Source organism: Oncorhynchus kisutch, linkage group LG28 (assembly GCF_002021735.2).
Source record: "Oncorhynchus kisutch isolate 150728-3 linkage group LG28, Okis_V2, whole genome shotgun sequence".
Lineage (NCBI taxonomy): Eukaryota > Metazoa > Chordata > Actinopteri > Salmoniformes > Salmonidae > Oncorhynchus > Oncorhynchus kisutch.
The window spans coordinates 21,942,450-21,962,850 of record NC_034201.2 but is presented as its reverse complement, the minus strand read 5'-3'; the positions used below and the strand labels follow the sequence as shown (position 1 = coordinate 21,962,850).

At 41.0% G+C, this 20,401-nt stretch overlaps 1 protein-coding gene across 3 annotated transcripts in view; it reads left to right on the top strand.

Moving 5' to 3' along the window:
• Positions 1–20,401, top strand: part of LOC109872934 (vacuole membrane protein 1) — a 129,943-nt gene that overhangs the window by 88,750 nt on the left and 20,792 nt on the right. For all 3 annotated transcript variants that reach the window (XM_020464362.2, XM_020464360.2, XM_020464361.2), the window contains exons 8-10: positions 6,923–7,003; positions 7,501–7,617; positions 10,377–10,438. In XM_020464362.2, the coding sequence (XP_020319951.1) occupies positions 6,923–7,003; positions 7,501–7,617; positions 10,377–10,438 (260 nt within the window). The remainder of the gene's footprint in view (positions 1–6,922; positions 7,004–7,500; positions 7,618–10,376; positions 10,439–20,401) is intronic.

The following is a 20,401-nucleotide window of genomic DNA, read 5'->3' as shown; positions in this document are numbered from 1 at the left end:
GTGGAGAGTCATATTTTGTCCGTCGACCCATTAATCTTGTCCGCTCTTCGTTATTGTTGTTTCTTCTTCTTTTTCTCCGCCGTAACTTTGACGTGTCCGAGGCATCAGCTTGTTGGTTGTTTGTTTCGCATCCTCAGAAAGGTTGAACAAGTGTCACCGACCACAGAGCTGCTGGGTCTGAATTAGTGCTCTGAGGCTCTTTCACTCTCCCTCTACTGCTCTCTCTCTTTATCTCTGTCACACACTCTCTATTTCTGACGATATCCCTCCCTCCCTTTCTCTCTTTCTCTCTCTCCCTCCCTTTCTCCCTTTCTCTCTCCCTTTCTCTCTCTCTCCCTCCCTTTCTCCCTTTCTCTCTCCCTTTCTCTCTCTCTCTCTCTCTCTCTCTCTCCCTCTCTCTCTCTCTCTCTCTCTCTCTCTCTCTCTCTCTCTCTCTCTCTCTCTCTCTCGCTCCCTCCGTTTCTCTCTCTCTCTCTCTCTCTCTCTCTCTCTCTCTCTCTCTCTCTCTCTCTCTCTCTCTCTTTCTCTCTGTCTCTTTCTGCTGACATCTTTACAGTGTGGTCTGGTCACCGGGTGTGTGTGTGGACAGCATCTGGCAGTAGGTTGCTCACACCAGGAGAGTTTGCTGAGCTGCAGGAGTCGGAAGCCTTATTTTCCTTTCTTCTCTCTCCTTCTGTCACCTACAACGAGGGTGGATTGTTTCACTGGCCGAGAGAGAGAGGGAGACCGCTTATTGCATTGCATGCTTGTTATACTGTACATTCGTACAGAAGACATCACAGCGATTATGGACATCTCGTTCGCCGGTGGATTTATATTGCATCGTTATTCTCTGTTATTTTAACCAAGATTAGAAAAGTGATTATAGAAAATAGAGATGTGATTGAATAGTAACATGGGAGAGTTTGTGATCGGATGTGTCTTTGGGCTCCAAGGCAGGTTGGAGATGCTGACTCTCTTCTCTCTTACTCTGAGATTATAGGGGTGTCAATGTGCCAGGAGCTTGACGTAAACCCAGGGGCATTTCTCAGAACGCGCACGTGCCAACTTCCTGCCGCAAGCTGGCGCACATGAGTGACGGCAGAAGAACACAGCCCCCCCCCCCCCTTCAAGACCTTATTCAAGAATGATAGTCATGACTTTACTAAGCAGGTCCAGACGCTGATGTCATGAACATTTGCATTTAAAAAAACATTTTTGAACATTTGGATGATACTTATGTTCTGAAAATGAATCCTGGAATCCTCTCTAGATGAACAACGTCCAGAAAGTGGCATGGTGATTCAGTGGTTTCCCTCAAGTGCTTCATGTTTTTGGCCGGCATGGAAGTAGTTAACCAGCACTGTGAATTCTTGATTGCCAACTCCCAGGATTGTATCTCCTGTACCCTGAATAAGAGCCGTCTGCGCTGCGCTGGGCTGGGCTGGGTGTGTGCCCTCCCCCCTGCCTCCCCCTGGCCTACTACACTCCACTCAAAGGCTTTCTGTGCTGTGGTTTGCCCAGCCCCGTCACATGACTTCTCTGAAAGTGCCCTCTCCCTCCTCCTCCCCTTTATTTCCAGTAAACTGTTTGAAAGGAGGGGGTGAGTCAGAGTAAAACCAGCTTCCCTTCAACCACAGCTTGTTAAAGAATTTGTCAACGTGGACTCGGGGGCACTTTTTTTGTCTCGATAGATTTGAATTTTGTAGAAGGGACTATGGGGCTGGGGTTGGGTTGCGTCAGGAGCCTTAACCACTCTGCTTCCTGTGTGTGTGTGTGTGTGTGTGTGTGTGTGTGTGTGTGTGTGTGTGTGTGTGTGTGTGTGTGTGTGTGTGTGTGTGTGTGTGTGTGTGTGTGTGTGTGTGTGTGTGTGTGTGTGTGTGTGTGTGTGTGTGTGTGTGTGTGTGTGTGTGAGAGAGAAGGGAACGGGCTTGTGGGGAGTTAATGAGATGAACTTTCGCCATCTCTCCGTCAGGGATCAACCCGCGCCGCTCCGCTCTGGAGATGTGTCCTCCTTTCTGTGTGTGTGAACGAGTTTCATTCAGGAAAAAGAGAGAGAAAAAAACAGTGCATGGGTGTTGATTTTTCCTTAACTGACACTTAACTTTTCCAGATGCACATTGCTTTGTCGTCTGCCTATTTTGGATGGTTTTCAACTCCTTACTTCCACCACGTCTATTACAGTCTGTAGAATAGCACAATTATTAATTATCCAACCACCCACATGTTTAAACCTTTCAGTTCATCATAAAGCATACATTTATGTTCTAGAGTACATATTTGCATCAGTATAATGATGCAAATCATGCATATATTGCATAAATTGTATAAATTGATATCTGGGCAAGTTGTTATCATAAACATGGAGTGGCCTGGTTTGTTTATATATACTGTTTTTCAGAGTCCCACAATTTAGAGTAGGGTTGCTATATCATTACATGTGAGGAGGGAAACAGTCAACTATTTCACTTTTTTCCCACTGCCTATTTGTGTCAACCTTCGTCATCTCTCTGGCAACAGTAACCATTGGTATTCAAACTATTATGCTAAACATGGTGCTCATTGGTGCCCTTTGTGTGGAAATGTTGTGGAACAGTGAATATAGAATGTGTTCAGATAGGCTCTGATAATGTAATATCCTTGTAAAAAATCTTACAACCTGGATTCCCATGTAATCACCATGGTGATTGACATTGTTTCATTACTAAGAAGTCCCCGACAGTCACTCAACCTTGGGAGACCTATTGTACCTTCAGACATTACCCTAACGAGGTCTAATATTCCATGTTTATTTGCATAACTTTAGTTGGCAAAATAAGAAGCAAACTCCACAGCGGGTGATGGGGCCACTAACTGTAATAGCCTTCACATATAAATGATAGATCAGACGTGTGAGTTTTACTTCACGCTGGAGGCATCATCTTGATGTGGGGGAATATTGGGTACAGAGTGCTGAGTAAAGAGATGGAGAGCCAAAAGCTGGAGCCATGCCCCCATGGTTTTAATGACACTGCACCCTTGACAAGATCTCCAAAATGTAATTGCTGGTAAGCCCTGCCCTGGGGGATAACGCGCTGCGTGGGGGATGGGGACGGGAGGGAGGCAGCCGTGGGTGGAAGCCTGGCCAAGATGGTGATTTTCCATGAACTGCGTACAACACACATTGTGTGGTGTCTGGATTTCTGAACACTGGTCATGTAAGGTGGACAATTTTGTGGTACAGAAGGTACATACAGGAGGAGAAAAGGGGAGAGTCCCGCTAGTGAATGACAATGTCACGTGTAAACACACGATATTCCCCCCCACTGGGACCTTCATTTAATTCAGTGGTGAGGTAGTTTTTTTCCTTTCACTCATCCATACCAGTCAAGTGAGTGGAAATCCAGAACTCCACTAACTTTGTAAACTATACCAACGCAAATATCATATTTAATCTAATAAATGTGATTCATTGACTAAACTATGCTGATTTCCCTAACAGTTATTAGTTATTGAAGCATAAATCCCCTACTCTAGTCCTGTGGTTGTTAGGTGTTTGTGGTCAACAGACGGTCCAGAGTCGTTCAGCTGTAAACCATACACATTCCTTCCCCCAGACAACCAGCTCCGTCTCCAAGATTTAGAAAGGGGGGGAAAACGGTGAAAAAAAGAACAAAAAAACTGAATAAAGAATTTGGAACAGAAGGCTAGAATTAGAGAAGCAGGATTATCCGTGTGGAAAGCTCCTGTGATTGGATAGAATCTGAGGGAGAAATTCAAAATGTGAGCCAATCAGAGTGGATGTCAGTTGGGCCCCCCTCTTTTAGTCTACTCCCTATGTCTCCAAAATTTCCTGTGGGCCGGCCCCTGCTCTTGAAGCAATGCCACCATTACTCTACTGCTTTGTTGACCATATTAGGCATGATCTTGTCTTAATACCCTAACCTCAGTCTCCCCCCAGTCAAGTTAAACTCTCAAGTTTCAATTTACCGGTATGTGTGTGAAACAATGGTGAAAGTCCTATAAATAAAATGGTCACCCATAAAAGTAGATATTTTATGGGTGAATAAGCAATTTTCATCATACATTGATGTTTAATCAATTTCTTGTAGAACATAATGATTTGGATGAGTATATTACTAATTCTGGGGGGCACGTCCTATCTGATTTGAAATTGTAGTTTCATTTTGCAAATAAATATAGCAATTGAACATATTAAATGTGAACTACCATTAACTAGTAATAATATGGTATAGTCATTTGAAAGCCTGCAGTTTGAGGTCTGGCCAGTTGTTTATGCATCATATCAGATCTAGCCTGAGAGATGACCTAAAGGTCAGTCTATACGTTAGTGGATGATTCCAGTCATTCCTCTAAAAGGAATGACTTTGTGCTATACAATACATTCTTTGTGCTATACAACACATTCTTTGTGCTATACAACACATTCTTTGTGCTATACAACACATTCGTTGTGCTATACAACACATTCTTTGTGCTATACAACACATTCTTTGTGCTATACAACACATTCTTTGTGCTATACAACACATTCTTTGTGCTATACAACACATTCTTTGTGCTATACAACACATTCTTTGTGCTATACAACACATTCTTTGTGCTATACAACACATTCTTTGTGCTATACAACACGTTCTTTGTGCTATACAACACATTCTTTGTGCTATACAACACATTCTTTGTGCTATACAACACATTCTTTGTGCTATACAACACATTCTTTTTGCCATGCAACACATTCTTTGTGCCATGCAACACATTCTTTGTGCCATGCAACACATTCTTTGTGCCATGCAACACATTCTTTGTGCCATGCAAACACATTGTTTAGAGAAGTAAAACATCCTCCTACAGCTCACAAGTCAAATGTATTCTACATTTTATATCAAAGGAACGATGTGTTGATGTCATCTAATGTCATTACCATTGATTAGAACATGAAAGGGATAAGGTGTTAGATATGCACTTAAACACACACATATTTAAACACATCAAGACTTCATATCAAAGTTTCAGTCATGGAGCAATCAATATCTACAGAATAGATTTTTGGAGTCCAGTCAATAAAAGTCTGGATATACATTTTGCAATATTAAATACAAATCTATACATATAAATAGATAATACCCTCAACATGATTTCACAAATTAGCCCCAGTGTGTTTTTAGATTGAATTTACATGACATGTTTTATTCCCCTTAAATGTATATACCAACCTTACAGCATTGCCATAGTTAAATATCTGTAAAACATAATAATTTGCCTAAAATCAAGACAAAATAAACACATCAGCACATGCATACAATTTGTAGTGTTATCTCTAGTGGCATTCTAATACAATCATCAGAAGTAGGACCAATTTACCATAATCATTCCAGGAGAATTCCGCCATCCCTCCGTCACAGTTCCCAGAAATATTTTTAACTACATCAACTAGAGTTTAAATCTCATCTTCCCAGCATAGGTATATTGAGGAAAAATCCATGTCATTGCTTTGAAAAGAGCCTTTTGTTGAGTTGTCAGGAGAGATGGCGGGGAAAAGCTGCAGAATTACGAAGAATCTGTGAGTCATTGGAATGACCATGAAGTCTAGTCTTGCCCTCACATTCCCAATGATATTAGATTGAAAACGGCCAGTTAGTGGATGTGAATATATAATATCCCAGTATAAAAGGTGTTTGGATGAGTTTGCAGAGGGTGATTGTTCCAATTAGACAACTGACAGGACAATTGGCTGTGTGCAGCACTTCTGCAGGGCTTAGAACACTTTTTTTGGTTAAAATAAATATTGATATTTGAAGGAAAATAAATATTTAGATAATAGTGACTTGGAAAAATCTGTAAAGCATGTCACAATATTATTTTTAATAAATAGAAAGATGTCATGTTGCCACAATTCAATATGTTAATTGTACATTTACTTCTTAGAGAAATAGGTTTACTTGATATAAACCATATTATTCGTTCATCAATAATCTGCTCTCTGATATATTTGCACATATGAAATGCCAGCATCCTTCTTTTCTTTATATTCATGGTCAGTGTGTTAAAAATACAAAATATAAATGACAAGAGATGATAAAAAAGACACCTGTTTGTCCTAAACCTACAGTAAGTATATTTTCTATAGTCTTAAAATCTTGCTCCATAATCTCACATTTTACTCTACTAATAGTAATGTTAAGTCTCAAATCTCCATGAGCCTGTTTTAGTCTAATTTATTTATCATTTCATATACAGAAATGCATTACAACTCACAAATGACTTTCAGCACACACCACAACGATATTTCCTTAGAGAGGATCAATTATAAATAACGCTCACAAATGACTTTCAGCACACACCACAACGATATTTCCTTAGAGAGGATCAATTATAAATAACGCTCACAAATGACTTTCAGCACACACCACAACGATATTTCCTTAGAGAGGATCAATTATAAATAACGCCATTTTTTAAATAATGGAATTCCTTAGACTGTAACTCAATAGTTTTATTGGATCACTTTGATTTGTATTGATTTTGCAAGGATCATCTCCGATTTATTTTAAGATTCGCTTCTTGTCGACAAGCCTCAAACAATTTTGAAACCTTTTTCCTAATGATACAAGTTCCCGGATAAATGATAGAATGAACAATGTTTTGGAAGTATTTTTAGTAATGTTACTACTATGTGTTCATCTGTGGGATATTTAAAATGGGTCGGAGATCATCCTTTTATCTTTAATCACCATAGATTATTGAAAAGGTTATTGATTGCATAAATAGCTTTAGGTCTTCACTGCTGAGAAATAATTGAGTCTGCTCAAATGAAAATAATATGTTACTCATTTAAAGATTCATACATTACATTGCTATGATGAAATGCGAATAAGAATTACATGGTCTGTATAGAATGATCAGTTAAATATTTGCCATTATTTATGCTCCTTTTCAGGACTTTGCCACCAGAGCAAAACTAGCAGTGCAGAAAATGGTTCAGAGAGTTGGATTCTTTGGAATTCTCGCCTGTGCCTCTGTAAGTGAAATCATATATGAACTGTATTCTGTTGAAATATTTTAATCACCCCCATTAATGATAGAAAATACTAGAAAGTGACTTCAAGTTAAATTCAAGCCTTAAAAGAGCAATTCTATGCATCATGAAACTGTCTGTCTATTTAAAGTGAACTGATGATTCTCAAACCAGAAGACAGAACAGATTATTAATAAAGATAAATATAAAGCTACGTATATTCTGTAGATTTCAGTCATTGTATTACTAATCTGTAAAAACCTCCAGTAAGTGCTAAACACCTCAAACATAGGAACATTGAACAAAAGTGTTTGTACTGAAGCATATTGAAGTATATTGAAGTATATTGAAGCATATTGAAGTATATTGAAGTATATTGAAGTATATTGAAGCATATTGGGTCCCTGCGCTTTTCTATAGAATAAAGTTGTTTTCTCATAATTGTTGTCAGTTGTTCATATTAATTTCTTATATTTAATACATATTCTCTGTTTCTCCAGATCCCAAATCCATTGTTTGACCTGGCAGGTATAACATGTGGCCATTTCCTTGTTCCCTTTTGGACCTTTTTTGGAGCAACACTAATTGGGAAAGCCATAATCAAAATGCACATTCAGGTGAGTTTACTGTATACAAGCACACATTACATAGATGTCTTGCACACAGAGCTCACTTTTCGTATGTATGTTTTTGTTCTGTCAAAGAGGCTACTTATTAAGGTCTGTAGTTTGATATAACATTTTGACAAAAGCCACCTTTTTTCTTATAGAATTGATAGATCAAAGCTTCTGTTTATTTTGAATATGAATATGTCAGACATGATAGTAAAACCATGAAGAGGATGAGGAGGGATCCTCCTGTACTGTACTCAACTGAGAGTGTAAGGAGGCCATTTTGGCCAGTGAAAGCAAGAGTCGGTCCTCCATTTTGTGAAAGAAGATGCTGCGCTCAGAGATGCGTACTTAGGTAGGGAGAAGATATTTGAATCACTTGAGTTTTTTCTGTACTGAAAGGTGAATCTGTACTGTAAAGAAGTATACAGTGATGGTTATTGTGTCAAAGTTGAATCAGTTTTCCCATGCATGCAAGGATTAAGGACTTAATCCACTTTGTGCCATGGTAGTGTCTGTATGCTTAATGGATTAGACTTTATAACTCTTCTATAAAGTATTTTATAAAAATAAATTTAAACACCAATGGAGTAAGCTGATTTATTAGGATTTATTATCTTAACAGTAATGTTAAGTTCACTTTCTGTAGATGCGCAAGCAGTGAGGGGTGGGTGTGGGGTGGTGTCCATAGATCAAACCCTATTGTAGATAAACACTGTCTGTGATGATACAGAGAGTGGCGTGGGCAGCAGCATCATAGAGTCAATTAGGCCTAGTGTCCCTTGTGCCGATGACTGTGGCTCCACAGCCAGGCAGAATCAGAGGTGTGTCACTGTCCCCTACCTGCCTGACACGGCCAGGGCAAGCTTTACAATGATACACCAAACTGACTGGAAACTAAACCAGGCTCACCAGCATAACTGGCTGGGGTCAGCCTGGGATGTATTCAGTGAGATGAAACGTCCTGTGTTGCAGATAGAAATGTAATGAATATAGCTGACACAATGCTCTATACCTGACAGATCATGTCCTCTGTAAACAATGCAGTTCAATCTGAACATTCTGAACAAACCCCTGTTCTCTCAGCTTCTCCTGTTCTTTCCCCCCATTGTGTTAAGTCTGGAAAGAATGCAGAAAATTCTATTCTATTAGATGGCACTTCTTTGTAGTTTTATGTTGACAGTATACTGTACTGTACTGTGAGTCACAGAGATGTATAGTTGTTGAACTTGTCATGAAAGAGAGGGAATGAAGGGGCAATATGATAGACTGTAATGGGGAACAGGTGAACATTCTCCCTTGTGTGCCAAAGCAGGGGAACAATGCACTAGGGGGGTTTGAGAGCTGGATAACTGGGTTGTCCTGTACCTGCAGGTCAGGTGGTAAATTCAGGTTCACAATAACAATCTGTTCCTGTTAACAATGGCACATGAGTCCCCGAGGATCCAGACCTTTTCACAACGCTTGACCCTGTCATACTCTAAACTGGATCTGGTTTTCTGACGGTCCTTTGTAGTGATGTTTACTAGCTAGGTTTTGATTTGATTACTGTTTTTATGCAAACTTGCAGTGTATTCAATGTTTAAAAAGTGTTCTAAAGTTTGTAATTTTCACTTTAAAAAGCCCTAACTAAAATGTAACAGCCCCTACAAAAATGTCCATTAATTATAATCTATCTGGAACATTTTGAAATGGCTCCGTTAGGTTTAGCTGAGCGGAGACATGAGTAAATGTCCTTCCATTTAAGAAGTGGACAGTAAAAGCTCAGTTTCTGGTATTTTCATTTACCTTCAGTACCCGTGACACACCGTCTGGCCTAAACAATAGGAGAGAAGTCATCTCCTTTATGATAGCCTCCCTGACTTCCACATTCCTACTAGTTTAGTTATGGGCTCTGTGTTTCAAGGAGTTTAAACAGACATGCACATTGCTATTATGAGAACCCACTCCAGTGTTGATTCCCTATATGAGTGGCACAATGGGGTAGTATCATCATGTTAAACCTGTGCACTTCCCTACCAGGTTTTCATGAGTCCGAAAAGGACAAAAACACATTTGTTAGACTTGGTCTTTGTTATGGGCAGTGGCATCCATTTTGGCCTCTCCCAGACCCAGTGCTTCCTGGTTTCCTGCTCAGTGGGTGGCTGAACAGTAACTGAACGGTAAACAGAGACGTAATGAGCCCCCTAATAGGGTCTGATTGAGCCGTAATGGCCAACCCCCCACCCCCCTGTCTCCTGTGTCCAGTCTGAGGCAATGAGTAAGCAGGAATTAGACTGGACAGGAACAAAACAAACACCTTTACTGTTATAAACGTCTGTCTGAGAGGAGTGACACATCTCCTCCTGATCCCCCCCCCCATCCCCTCAATACTCCTCTCAACCTCCTACTCCTCCTCCCATCCCCCTCTTCAACTGTTATCTGTATCAGCTGTAACCCCACACCCTCCCTCATCCTCACCCCCTGAAGACAGCCTGCCTGTGTAGACTCATTTCTTGACCTGAGTGTCTGTGCGTTGGTTAAAATGTGTCATAGGGCCTCTGACTTTTGTTCCTGGCCTTGATGACAAAGGGCCACTTCATGGCTGGTTTTGGGCTGACTGCCTGTCAGGCACCAAATGTGGTGTTGGTTGACTACAGGGGGTCCAGCAGAGGGGGTATTACTGATCAAACCATGAGTGTACTGCCGTGGCTGGGCCTGTCTGTACCCCCCACGACCTCAAGACCCACAGACTGACTGATTGTCTCTCTCTTTCTTCCTCACAGAAACTGTTTGTGATCATAACCTTCAGCAGCCACATAGTGGAGCAGATGGTGTCTCTGATCGGGTGAGTAACCTAGCCACTAAGTAACATTGGACATCCTGAAGAAATGGAAATGTGTGTGTGTGCTTGCATGAGTGTTTGTGTCACAGGATGGAGGAGGACAATGACAGGGGTAGTATCCCACATTAAAGGGTTCATTTGGAACATGACGGTTGAGAGCGCTTCAAGTGTGACATTTTGAGGTCGTTTGTGCCCTTTTTAGGAAAAACCCATTCTAACTTTATTCTGAATGTAACTCAGGTCTCTTACCAAAATGTTAGCATGAATTAATCATGGGGAACTGGAACATGCTGTGTTGCATGGAAAACATGCTCTTCATTTGACAGACCCTGGAAGGGTGGTGATTATACAGTAGAATATGTATGGTATTGACGCTGCTCTTGCAAGAGATACCCCTCAGTCTGTTACCTAGTCTGGATGCTGATGATGGCCATGCTCTGCCACTTGGTGTGGATGGCTATGAATATGGACATTCTATGTAAGATTGTTTCTCAGGTTAGGATGAACTGTCTCTGGCATGCGGTCTGGTTGAAATCTACATTCAAATATTGGTCCTGTTATGATGTGGCACTGCTTTGCCATGGTGACCTTAAACAGACTGATTGTGTGCTATTCATTTGGTGTCATATGGCACTCAAGCGGAACGGGGTTTGTTGATATCTACGTATAGAGACATTTCACACGAGCCTTAAAGAATGGCGCGACAACTGCCGTGTCCTTTTTCCATCCTTCGCCCACCACTGATGGCTTGGTGTCACCCTCCCAGACTGATCTGATGTCCAGTCAGACGTCACTGTCACCAGCCCTGGGACCCTGTGGTCTGGCCTCCCAACTAAGCCTGCTGCTAATAGAGGCTTCACACCCGTCCACCCTTCCTCATACTACTGATCCATGCTGCACTGACATGGTTATGTATCCACCAGAATTGTTGGAACAGTGCTGAAAGAAACAACATAGGATCTTTCATTTGGCCAGCATAGTAATATCTGAGCCAGCACATTACGGGTTAAGTCGACACAATAGTGTGAAAAATGTATTACCCTGGCCTGTATATGGGGCTGCCTGCTGACCAGGTATAGGGGGAAGCAACCTCTTGCCTTTGTAGAGTTGTCATGGCCAGGACCATTGTGTGTGTGTGTGTGTAGCAGGTAACTACCCTCTGCCAGTTGGGATGGTGTTAAATTGGCACCTGACACACACACACACACACTTGGCTGTGCTGAAATCAGACTGCGAGATTGCATCAGCTCTCATCCTTGCCAGCAGTTTCTTTCATCGCTCTTTTCTTTGTTTCAAGAATGAATACTTTGGTGGCTTTATTTAGAGCTGGTTTTAATAAAAGGCTTCATTTTTTTTCTCTAATTTGTTGAAAGATTATTCCCAAATCGAGTTAACAGACAAACGGGCAATTTTAGTTAAAGCTGTTTGGTCACAAGGGTTCAGAGAGTTTTATCATTCATGAACGGTTTTCAGCATTGTTGTTCACATGCTTTTCAAATGAATGTATTTGAATATAGGCTATTCATTTCATCATTATATGAATCATATGAACATTTTATAGCCATTTGTGTGTGTGTGTGTGTGTGTGTGTGTGTGTGTGTGTGTGTGTGTGTGTGTGTGTGTGTGTGTGTGTGTGTGTGTGTGTGTGTGTGTGTGTGTGTGTGTGTGTGTGTGTGTGTGTGTGTGTGTGTGTGTGTGTGTGTGTGTGCGTGTTTATAAGGATGGATAGATAGCGTTGTGAGGGTTTGAGGAGTTTTCAGCATTGCTGTTCATATCCTTTTCAAATTCATTTATTTCAATATAGGCTATTCATTTAATTATCGTATGAATCATATAAACATTTTATAGTTGTGTGTGTGTGTTTGTGTGTGTGTAAGGATGGATAGATAGCGTTATGATAGTTTCAGTCCATGGGGGGCTGATCGTCAATGAGCCACAGTAATACAGAGTGACACATCAGAGGTGAATGGAAAGTTTCACTGCAAGTCACAAACTCACCGTTTCCCCCTTTTTTACAACCTGTTAACCGTCAACTTCCTTCCTGACTGAGGCCCATCCACCTTAAGAGTTGCCTGATAGTGAGGCTTTCACACAGAAACTGCCATCCAGCAATGGCTCTGTCACATTTCCACCTCACACACCTTTACTATTATTAACCCTTTACCAGACTAACCACACCTTTACTTGTAATCCTTTAATATTAACTCTTTAACTACCTACCCATGCCCATTGCCACTTTTACTTAACCCCTTTGCTGCCTGTCCACATTTCCATTCATTAACCTTTTCATTGCTTGTTTTGGCCTATTTATTGTCCACCAGAGTTCCTTTTCTCTTTCCATTAATTATAATTTATTTTTTTACACTTGCAGTCAATGCTAAATCATCTTCTTATTGAAGTGGTTTTTTCAGTTTTATATGTATTGAATAACATTCTTTCAGAGACAATTCACAGATGTTCTTATGTTGGTTGGTCGCGGTAAGCAGTGGTACAGTTAAGGACTGTAGAATTATGGTAGTTATAATCTGCTGTAAAAGTGTTGTTTGTGTTGTCGGTAATAATTTTTTTAACATATAAGACCGTTATGGTTTTAATGATGTTCAGACACAGGAATGGAAGATGATATCTGGTGATATCTCTGTTCTCCATGTGGGTGTATCACAACCACCGTTTCTCACATATTTATCTATACACAGCTCATAAAAAGAGACCTCCTCTTAGTAAATTATGTTTTAATATTTACTCTAGTTTCTGTTGAAATTATTGAGAAAACTGCTCTTACAGGCCCCAACGGCTTTCCTGTATAGCCAGTTTTATAGTACAAGGTTCATAACTTGACTGTTAACGTTGTTGTGACATCTTTTTCTAACCTTTAGTATTCATATTGTATATTCTTCAGACAGACATGTTTTTTAACCTTTAGTATTCATATTGTATATTCTTCAGACAGACATGTTTTTTAACCTTTAGTATTCATATTGTATATTCTTCAGACAGACATGTTTTTTAACCTTTAGTATTCATATTGTATATTCTTCAGACAGACATGTTTTTTAACCTTTAGTATTCATATTGTATATTCTTCAGACAGACATGTTTTCTAACCTTTAGTATTCATATTGTATATTCTTCAGACAGACATGTTTTTTAACCTTTAGTATTCATATTGTATATTCTTCAGACAGACATGTTTTTTAACCTTTAGTATTCATATTGTATATTCTTCAGACAGACATGTTTTTTAACCTTTAGTATTCATATTGTATATTCTTCAGACAGACATGTTTTCTAACCTTTAGTATTCATATTGTATATTCTTCAGACAGACATGTTTTCTAACCTTTAGTATTCATATCGTATATTCTTCAGACAGATATTCTCTGTGCAGCTCTGTTGATAGCTGTCAATATTTAACAAATTGTTTTTCATTTGCTCAAACAAACAAATATTGACTGTATTGCGTCATTGCAAATCATTGCTATGCTTACAAATCTTATTCGAAATTCTTTAAAAACACATTTCAAAATGTACAGTTTAAGTTGGAGTGGGGTGAAATAACAGACGACTTTTCAAGTTTTATTAGATCAAATTTGTTCTAGTTTATTCTTATTGAAAGTTCTGAAATAAATCAAAGCCATTATTTGTTTATTGAAATGGTTTCATTTAACGATCCCACCATATTTACACCATCTTTTCCTCTCTTTTCCTCAATTTCCTCATTGTTGTTATATTGTTTTGTTTCATCTGCATTCTTTTACAATGTAATTGCAAAAAAGATGACTATACCATGTCTGTCTCAAATGGAAAGAGGAGTGAAAGCGTAAAGTCATGGCATTCCTTGAATTAATTGACCGTTGGACTTGCGATGATTTCACTCTCACATGATATGAGAGAGTAGATTCATTTCCCTCTTCTTGTCAGTCAGTCAGGTTAGCCATTTATGATAACTTCACAGAGACATTTAAGTCAATGCCCTTTTAACCTCACTTGGAGAAAAATGTCAAACAATTCCAGCCCTGGGAAAGAGACATTTAAAAGCAAATGTTTAAGCACGTGTTGTTGGACGATTCTCAACTTGTAAAGATCCATTTCTCTGTTGTTCAGTCCGTTCACATGTCAATGTATCAGAAAGCTGTTGTATAAATCTTATTGGCACTAGAATAGCCTAAACTGTGTGGCTCAGAGTCAGACAGACAGTTTTTCCCAGTAGATTTGAGGATGTGCCCTTTTCATTTGAGTCCATCTGAACATCTGCTGAACAATGGGCAGCTATTGAGCACAGAGGAGGAACCTCTGGCACACAACTTTAAAATAACCATAATATGCTGTAAATTCCGCTATCACAAGTCATAGCTTGACCTTTTATGAGACACAGTATCATTTCTCACCAACACAATTTATATTCCCTGGACATTTAGGTCATTTTGAAAACATATACTTAATCAATAAGTTTTTGGTCAAGATGTCAGATATGCAACCCAGTTGAAATGAGATGTAAATCAAATCAAACTTTATTTGTCACATGTGCCGAATACAACAGGACCGTGAAATGCTGACTTACAAGCCCTTAACCAATAATACAGTTCAAGAAAGAGTTAAGAAAATATTTACCAAATAAACTAAAGTGAAAAATAATCAAAAGTAACACAATAAAATATCAATAACGAGGCTATATACCAGGGTTACCGGTACCGAGTCAATGTGTGGGGGTACAGGTTAGTCAAGGAAATTTGTAGATGTAGGTAGGGGTAAAGTGACTATGCATAGATAATAAACAGAGAGTAGCAGCAGTATAAACAAATGGTGGGGTGTCAATGTAAATAGTCTGGTGGTCATTTGATTAATTGTTTGGGGGTAGAAGCTGTTAAGGAGCCTTTTGGCCCGATACTTGGTGCTCCGGTACTGCTTGCCGTGTGGGAGCAGAGAGAACAGTCTATGACTAGGGTGACTGGAGTCTTTGACAATATTTTGGGCCTTCCTCTGACACCACCTAGTATATAGGTCCTGGATGGCAGGAAGCTTGGCACCAGTGAAGTACTGGGCCGTATGCACTACACTCTGTAGCGCCTTACGGTCAGATGCTGAGCAGTTGCCATACCAGGCGGTGATACAATCGGTCAGGATGCTCTCGATGGTGCAGCTGTAGAACTTTCTGAGGATCTGGGGACCCATGCCAAATCTTTTCAGTCTCCTGAGAGGGAAAAGGTGTTGTCATGCCTTCTTCATGACTGTGTTGGTGTGTTTGGACCATGATAGTTAGTTGGTGATGTGAACACCAAGTAACTTCAAATTCTCAACCCGCTCCACTACAGCCCCGTCGATGTAAATCGGTGCCTGTTTGGCCCACCTTTTCCTGTAGTCCACAATCAGCTCCTTTGTCTTGCTCACATTGAGGTAGAGGTTGTTTTCCTGGCACCACACTGCCAGGTCTCTCACCTCTTCCCAATAGGCTGTCTCATCGTTTTCGGTAATCAGGTAATCAGACACTGTTGTGTCGTCAGCAAACTTAATGATGGTGTTGGAGTCGTGTTTGGCCACGCAGTCGTGGGTGAACAGGGAATACAGGAGGGGAATAAGCGCACACCCCTGAGGGGCCCAAGTGTTGAGGATCAGTGTGGCAGATGTGTTGTTGCCTACCCTTACCACCTGGGGGCGGCCTGTCAGGAAGTCCAGGATCCAGTTGCAGAGGGAGGTGTTTAGTCCCAGGGTCCTTAGCTTAGTGATGAGCTTTGTGGGCACTATGGCGTTGAACGCTGAGCTGTAGTCAATGAACAGAATTCTCACATAAGTGTTCTTTTTGTCCAGGTGGGAAATGGCTGTGTGGAGTGTGATTGAGATTGAGTCATCTGTGGATGTGTTGGGGCAATATTCGAATTGGAGTGGGTCTAGGGTATCCAGGATGATGCTGGTGAAGTGAGACATGACCAGCCTTTCAAAGCACTTCATGCTACCGACGTGAATGCTACGGGGTGGTAATCATTTAGGCAGGTTACTTTCGCTACCTTGGGCACAGGGACTATGATGGTCTGCTTGAAACACGTAGGTAATACAGACTCGGTCAGGGAGAGGTTGAAAATGTCAGTGAAGACACTTGCCAGTTGGTCCGCGCATACTTTGAGTACACGTCCTGGTAATCCGTTTGGGCCCGCGGCTTTCTGAATGTTGGCCATTATCACACAGTCGTCCGGAACAGCTGGTGATCTGATGCATGCTTCAGTGCTGCTTGCCTCGATGCGGGCATAAAAGGCATTTAGCCCGTCTGGTATGCTCGCGTCACCGGGTAGCTCACGGCTGGGTTTCCCTTTGTAGTCCGTAATAGTTTTCAAGCCTTGACACATCTGTCGAGCGTGTAGTAGGATTCAATCTTAATCCTATATTGACGCTTTGCCTGTTTGATGGTTCGTCTGAGGGCGTAGCGGGATTTCTTATAAGCGTCCGGATTAGTGTCCCGCTCCTTGAAAGCAGCAGCTCTAGACTTTAGCTTGATGCATTTGTTGCCTGTAATCCCTGGCTTCTGGTTGGGATATGTATGTACGGTCACTGTGGAGACGACGTCGTCGATGCACTTATTGATGAAGCCAGTGACTGAGGTGGTATACTCCTCAAAGCCATTGGATGAATCCTGGGAACATTCAAATCAAATCAAATTTTAGTGGACTCATACACGTGATTAGCAGATGTTATTGCGGGTGCAGCAAAATACTTGTGCTTCCAGCTCCGACAGTGCAGTGATATCTGACAAGTAATATCTAACCAATTACACAACATATACCCAGTACACACAAATCTAAGTAGGAATGAATTAAGACTATATACATATGGACGAGCTATGTCAGAGCGGAATGGACTAAAGTACAGTAGAATAGTATAGAATACAGTATATACAGTTGAAGTCGGAAGTTTACATACACCTTAGCCAATACATTTAAACTCAGTGTTTCACAATTCCTGACATTTATTCCTAGTAAAAATTCCCTGTCTTAGGTCAGTTAGGATCACCACTTTATTTTAAGAATGTGAAATGTCAGAATAATAGTAGAGAGTGATTTATTTCAGCTTTTATTTCTTTCATCACATTCCCAGTGGGTTAGAAGTTTACATACACTCAATTAGTATTTGGTAGTATTGCCTTTAAATTCTTTAACTGGGGTCAAACGTTTCAGATAGACTTCCACAAGCTTCCAACAATGAGTTGGGTGGATTCAGAGTCAGGTTTGTAGGCCCCCTTGCTCACACACGCCTTTTCAGTTCCGCCCACAAATTTTCTAAGGGATTGAGGTCAGGGTTTTATGATGGCCACTCCAATACCTTGACTTTGTTGTCCTTAAGCCATTTTGCCACAACTTTGGAAGTATGCTTGGGGTCATTGTCCATTTGGAAGACACATTTGCGACCAAGCTTGAACTTCCTGACTGATGTCTTGAGATGTTGCTTCAATATATCCACCTAATTTTTCCTGCCTCATGATGCCATCGATTTTGTGAAGTGCACCAGTCCCTCCTGCGGCAAAGCACCCCCACAACATGATGCTGCCACCCCTGTGCTTCACGGTTGGAATGGTGTTCTTCGGCTTGCAAGCCTCCCCTTTTTCCTCCAAACATAATAATGGTCATTATGGCCAAACAGTTCTACTTTTGTTTCATCAGACCAGAGGACATTTCTCCAAAAAGTACAATCTTTGTCCCCATGTGCAGTTGCAAACCATAGTCTGGGTTTTTTGAGGTGGTTTTGGAGCAGTGGCTTCTTCCTTGCTGAGCAGCCTTTCAGGTTATGTCGATATAGGACTCGTTTTACTGTGGATGTAGATACTTTTGTACCTGTCTCCTCCAGCTTCTTCACAAGGTCCTTTGCTGTTGTTCTGGGATTGATTTGCACTTTTCGCACCAAAGTACGTTCTTCTCTAGGAGACAGAATGCGTCTCCTTCCTGAGCGGTATGACGGCTGCGTCGTCCCATGGTGTTTACTATTGTTTGTACAGATGAACGTGGTACCTTCAGGCATTTGGAAATTGCTCCCAAGGATGAACCAGACTTGTGGAGGTCTACAATTTTTTTCTGAGGGCTTTTAAAAAAATGTTCCCATGATGTCAAGCAAAGAGGTACTGAGTTTGAAGGTAGGCCTTGAAATACATCCATAGGTACACCTCCGATTGACTCAAATTATGTCAATTAGCCTATCAGAAGCTTCTAAAGCCATGACATAATTTTCTGGAATTTTCCAAGCTGTTTAAAGGCACAGTCAACTTAGTGTATGTAAACTTCTGGCCCACTGGAATTGTGATACAGTGAATTACAAGTGAAATAATCTGTCTGTAATCCGTTGTTGGAAAAATCACAAAGTAGATGTCCTAACCGACTTGCCAAAACTATAGTTTGTTAACAACAAATTTGTGGAATGGTTGAAAAACAAGTTTTAATGACTCCAACCTAAGTGTGTAAACTTCCGACTTCAACTGTACATATGAGATGAGTATTGCAAGATATGTAAACATTATTAAGTGAATGAGATACCACAGAATAGTATAGAAAACTGTATATACATATGAGATGAGTAATTCCAGATATGTAAACATTAAGTGACTAAGATACTGTAGAATAGTATATCAAATCAAATCAAATGTATTTATATAGCCCTTCGTACATCAGCTGATATCTCAAAGTGCTGTACAGAAACCCAGCCTAATACCCCAAACAGCAAGCAATGCAGGTGTCGAAGCACGGTGGCTGGGAAAAACTCCCTAGAAAGGCCAAAATGGGGTGGCCAGTCCTCTTCTGGCTGTGCCGGGTGGAGATTATAACGGAACATGGCCAAGATGTTCAAATGTTCATAAATGACCAGCATGGTCAAATAATAATAATCACAGGCAGAACAGTTGAAACTGGAGCAGCAGCACAGCCAGGTGGACTGGGGACAACAAGGAGTCATCATGTCAGGTAGTCCTGAGGCATGGTCCGAGGGCTCAGGTCCTCCGAGAGAGAGAAAGAAAGAGAGGAAGAGAAAATTAGATAGGGCATACTTAAAATTCACACAGGACACCGGATAGGACAGGAGAAGTACTCCAGATATAACAAACTGACCCTAACCCCCCGACACATAAACTACTGCAGCATAAATACTGGAGGCTGAGACAGGAGGGGTCAGGAGACACTGTGGCCCCAAGGATATAACCCCACCCACTTTGCCAAAGCACAGCCCCCACACCACTAGAGGGATATCCTCAACCACCAACTTACCATCCTGAGACAAGGCCGAGTATAGCCCACAAAGATCTCCGCCACGGCACAACCCAAGGGGGGGGGGGGGGGGGGGGCGCCAACCCAGACAGGAAGATCACATCAGTGACTCAACCCACTCAAGTGACTAGGGACGGTATGAAAGAGCCCTAGTAAGCCAGTGACTCAGCCCCTGTAATAGGGTTAGAGGCAGAGAATCCCAGTGGAGAGAGGGGAACCAGCTAGGCAGAGACAGCAAGGGCGGTTCGTTGCTCCAGAGCCTTTCCGTTCACTTTCACACTCCTGGGCCAGACTACACTCAATCATATTACCAAGAGGTAAAATATATAGTGAAAACAATAGTGGTCCTAAATCGGAACCTTGAGGAACACCGAAATTTACAGTTGATTTGTCAGAGGACAAACCATTCACAGAGACAAACTGATATCTTTCCGACAGATAACATCTAAACCAGGCCAGAACTTGTCCGTGTAGACCAATTTGAGTTTCCAATCTCTCCAAAAGAATATGGTGATCGATGGTATCAAAAGCAGCACTAAGGTCTAGGAGCACGAGGACAGATGCAGAGCCTCGGTCTGATGCCATTAAAAGGCCATTTACCACATTCAAGAGTGCAGTCTCAGTGCTATGATGGGGTCTAAAACCAGACTGAAGCATTTCGTATACATTGTTTATTTACTTTTATATAGAATACAGTATATACATATGAGATGAGTAATGCAAGATATGTCTT